The sequence below is a fragment of the Protobothrops mucrosquamatus genome, unplaced genomic scaffold (genome assembly GCF_001527695.2).
Source record: "Protobothrops mucrosquamatus isolate PMUCROS unplaced genomic scaffold, P.Mucros_1.0 scaffold3677, whole genome shotgun sequence".
In the NCBI taxonomy this organism is placed as follows: domain Eukaryota; kingdom Metazoa; phylum Chordata; class Lepidosauria; order Squamata; family Viperidae; genus Protobothrops; species Protobothrops mucrosquamatus.
This window is the reverse complement of record NW_015389634.1, coordinates 28,343-32,256: the sequence shown is the minus strand read 5'-3', so window position 1 is coordinate 32,256 and position 3,914 is coordinate 28,343. Positions and strand designations below refer to the sequence as shown.

The following is a 3,914-nucleotide window of genomic DNA, read 5'->3' as shown; positions in this document are numbered from 1 at the left end:
GGAGGGAGGGAGGGAGGGAGGGAGGGAGACTGGAGATAAGGAAGGGAGAAAGGGAAGGATCCAGCAGGTGCCTCTCCCATTTTTCTGTGCAAAAATCTTTTATTGCATCCACAAACGTTGGGCGGGGCTGGCCCGCCCGATGGAGACCCTTGTCCTTGCCCAGTGAGGCCGCCTCTCCAGCAGACGGGCAGGCGAGCCCAAAGCGGCCTCCGGTCCTTGCCCAGCCCACCATTCCCGCCCCTCCCCGTGTCTCCTGGGGACAAAAAGGGAGCGTCCGTCCCCAAATCTGTCTTTTCTCTCCCGCGATAAGAGAACCTGGAAGAGAAAAAGCAGCGATGAGTCCCAAATGGCCCTGGAGAGACAACAGCGGTCAAGGCAAAGCCTCCCCCAGGCCGAAACTGACACCTCTCCTCTCCTCTCCTTCATCTCTTTCCTTCCTTTCTTTTCCTTTTTCTGTCCTCTCTTCTCCTCTCCTTCCCCTCTCCTCCCTCCCTTTCTTTTCTTTTCTTTCTTTCCCCTCCTCTCCTTCATCCATTTACTTCCTTTCCTTTCCTTTTGTTTTTCTGTTCTCTCTTCTCCTCTCCCTTCTCCTCCCCTCCCTCCCTCCCTTTCTTCTTTTTCTTTCTTTCTTTCTTTCTTTCTTTCTTTTTCTTTCTCTCCCCTCCTCTCCTTCATCCTTTTCTTTCCTTTCCTTTTTCTGTTCTCTTCTCCTCTCCCTTCCCCTCTTCTCCCTGCCTTTCTTCTTTCTTTCTTTCTTTCTTTCTTTCTTTCTTTCTTTCTTTCTTTCTTTCCTTTCTTTCTTTATTTCTTTCTCTCCCCTCCTCTCCTTCATTCATTTACTTCCTTTCCTTTCCTTTCCTTTCTTTTCCTTTCCTTTCCTTTCGTTTTTCTGTTCTCCCTTCCCCTCTCCTCCCTTTCTTTCTTTCTTTTTCTTTCTTTCTTTTCTTTCTTTCTTTCCTCTCCCTCCCCTTCTCCCTCCCTCCCTCCTTCCATTTTTATTTCTTTCTTTTTCCTTCCTCTCCTTCTTCTCCCTCTCCCTCTCCCCCTCTTCTCTCCCCTCCTCACCAGCCAGATGTTACAGCTCGTCCCGGGCTGCTGTGGGGAGGGAGCGGCTGACGTAGCCTCCGTGGCTGATGCCGCGGGCGTCCTTCAGGGTCTTCTGCGAGCCGCTCCAGGCGGTTTTCTGCGAATCGTCATCCCAGATGGTGGAAAACTCCGTGTCGCTCATCCACTCGGCGTCCCCGGCATAATGGGCAGGGTAAGCCAGGTAGGGCTGGACGGAAAAGGCCCGCAGGTCCCGGCTGCGGAAATATTTTTTGTAATCCTCGCTGTGGGAGACGGGAAAGGAGGGGAATTACGCCTGGCCTTTGCTGTAAAAATACAGGTAAGTCCTCGACTTACGACAGTTCATTTAGTGACCGTCCAAAGTTACAACGGCACTGAAAAGAGAAACCTAGGACCATTTTTCACACGACCGTTGTTGCAGCCTCCCCCACGGTCACGCGATCAAAATTCGGAGGCTGGGCCACCGATTCGTATTTATGACGGTCGCGTGTGATCACGTGCTTCCCCCTTTTGCGACCTTCCGACAAGTGAAGTCAACGGGGGAAGCCAGATCCGCTTAACGACCGTGTGACTGACTTGACCACTGCAGCAACTCGCTTAGCGACAGCGGCAAGAAAAGTCATAAAACGAGGCAAAACTCACTCCAAACGTCTCACTTAGAGACAGAAAATTTGGGGTTCAGCTGCGGTCGTTAAGCCGAGGACTGCCTATGTTAAAAAAAAAAAAGTGGAGCATAATTTGGTGCCAGCAAGACCTTCGAACATAAGAGCCACGCTGTATCCCTCAAAGCATGTGCAGAGTGTTTTCTTTCTCTGCGGTGCATGGGGGTCCTTGGCGTATGACAACAGAGCCCCAAATTTACGTCGCTGAACGAGACACTTTGTGAAGTGAGTTTTGTCCCGTTTTTCGTCCTGTCTCACCACGGTTGTTAAACGAAGCGTCTCAGTTGTTCAGTCAGTGACATGGTCGTTAAGCGAATCTGGCTTTCCCCGCGAAAGGGGATCACGTGACCCCGGGACACTGTGACCGTCATAAATATGAGTCAGTTGCCAAGCATTCTAATTTTGATGCCTGGGGATACTGCAAGGGTCCTAAGTATGAAAAACGGTCACAAATCACCTTTTTCAGGGCCGTTATAAGTCAAGGACTACCTGTACACCTCTGAAAAAGACCTTGCTGGCTGCTAAAATGATAGTTCTCCTTAAGAAGCAAATAAACTTAAGTGCACCGGGTTCACACAAAATTAACGCAATCTAGCTTTGTGCATTGGTCAGTGGGAGCCGGAAGCAACTCTGGTTACACCTATTGTAGAAATGTTACTCTCTGTGCCAGTTTAGGGGACTGGAGGCCAAAGCATATAAGGAACGGCTGCTGGAATTGGGTATGTCTAGTTTAAGGAAGAGAAGGACGAGGGGGGACATGATAGCAGCTTTCCAGTAGCTCAGGGGCTGCCCCAAAGAAGAGGGAGTCAAGCTCTTCTCCAAAGCGCCTGAAGGCAGGACAAGAAGCAACAGATCATGGAAACTAATCAAGGAGAGAAGCAACCTAGAACTAAGGAGAAACTTCCTGACAGTGAGAACAATTCACCAGTGGAACAACCTGCCTCCAGAAGCGGTGAATGCGCCAACACTGGAAGTTTTTAAGAAAAGACTGGACAGCCGATTGTCCGAAATGGTTTAGGGTTTCCTGCCTGAGAAGGGGGTTGGACTAGATGACCTCCAAGGTCCCTTCTGACTTTATTATTATTATTATTATTATTATTATTATTATTATTAACAACCTGCTTCCAGAAGCGGTGAATGCTCCAACACTGGAAGTTTTTAAGAAGAGACTGGACAGCTATTTGTCTGAAATGGTATAGGGTTTCCTGCCTGAGCAAGGGGGTGGACTAGATGACCTCCAAGGTCCCTTCCTCCTCCTCCTCCTCCTCCTCCTCCTCCTTCTTCTTCTTCTTCTTATTCTTATTATTATTATTATTATAGTTTATGGATCCAGCTTACACACTCCAGGTCAAACACCTATGGAGACCCTCAGCCATCCGAGTCATGGTTGCCCTCAAAGATGCTTTTCCAAAAGACAACTGGACTCTGGTTTTCCTGGAAGATGTTTCACTTCTCATCCCAGAAGCTTCTTCAGTTCTTCAGAAGGCCACTGGACTTTCTTGTTTTTCCTTGAAGAGGTTTCGCTTCTCATCCAAGAAGCTTCTCCAGTTCAGAACTTCAGAAGAAGCTTCTTGGGATGAGAAGCGAAACGTCTTCGGGAGGAGAAAAAAAAACCACAGAAAACTCCCGTAGTTGGGACTTCCAGGTCAAACCTTCCTTGCAATTTCAGCTGGGGAGAAGACACCGTTTCCTCCCCTGCTCTTCTGCACTCAGGGACGGGAAAATTACACGTCTACGAGGAACGGAAATATCTCTAAATTATACGCTTCCTTCCTCCGTGGGGCGGCCCTGACGCTGTCATGATTCTAAAACAAGTTGATTCTGCTGATCGTTGTCAGCGGGCTCCAAAAATCTTCTACAGTTCATGGCTCATTTGGTCAGTTATCATAAGTCTTCTCCTCCCCAAGCAGCTACGAAGATCATACTTATCATCCAAGAGAGCCTACAAAAATCTGTTCTCCATTCAGAAGGAGAATCAGAATAGAGCTGGAAGGGACCTGGAGGTCTTCTAGTCCAACCCCCTGCTCAAGCAGGAGACCCTAAACCAATTCAGACAAGTGGCTGTCCAGTCTCTTCTTAAAACCTCCAGTGATGAGGGAGGGAGGGAGGGAGGGAGGGAGGATGGATGGATGGAAGGAAGGAAGGAAGGAAGGAAGGAAGGAAGGAAGGAAGGAAGGAAGGAAGGAA

At 48.8% G+C, this 3,914-nt stretch overlaps 1 protein-coding gene across 1 annotated transcript in view; it reads right to left on the bottom strand.

Annotated features, from left to right (window-relative positions):
* Positions 1-1,075: 1,075 nt before the first annotated feature.
* LOC107298045 (probable inactive glycosyltransferase 25 family member 3) overlaps positions 1,076-3,914 on the bottom strand; it is a 14,557-nt gene continuing 11,718 nt past the window's right edge. Inside the window, exon 10 of the mRNA XM_015827404.1 lies at positions 1,076-1,328. Coding sequence (XP_015682890.1) covers positions 1,076-1,328 — 253 coding nt within the window. The remainder of the gene's footprint in view (positions 1,329-3,914) is intronic.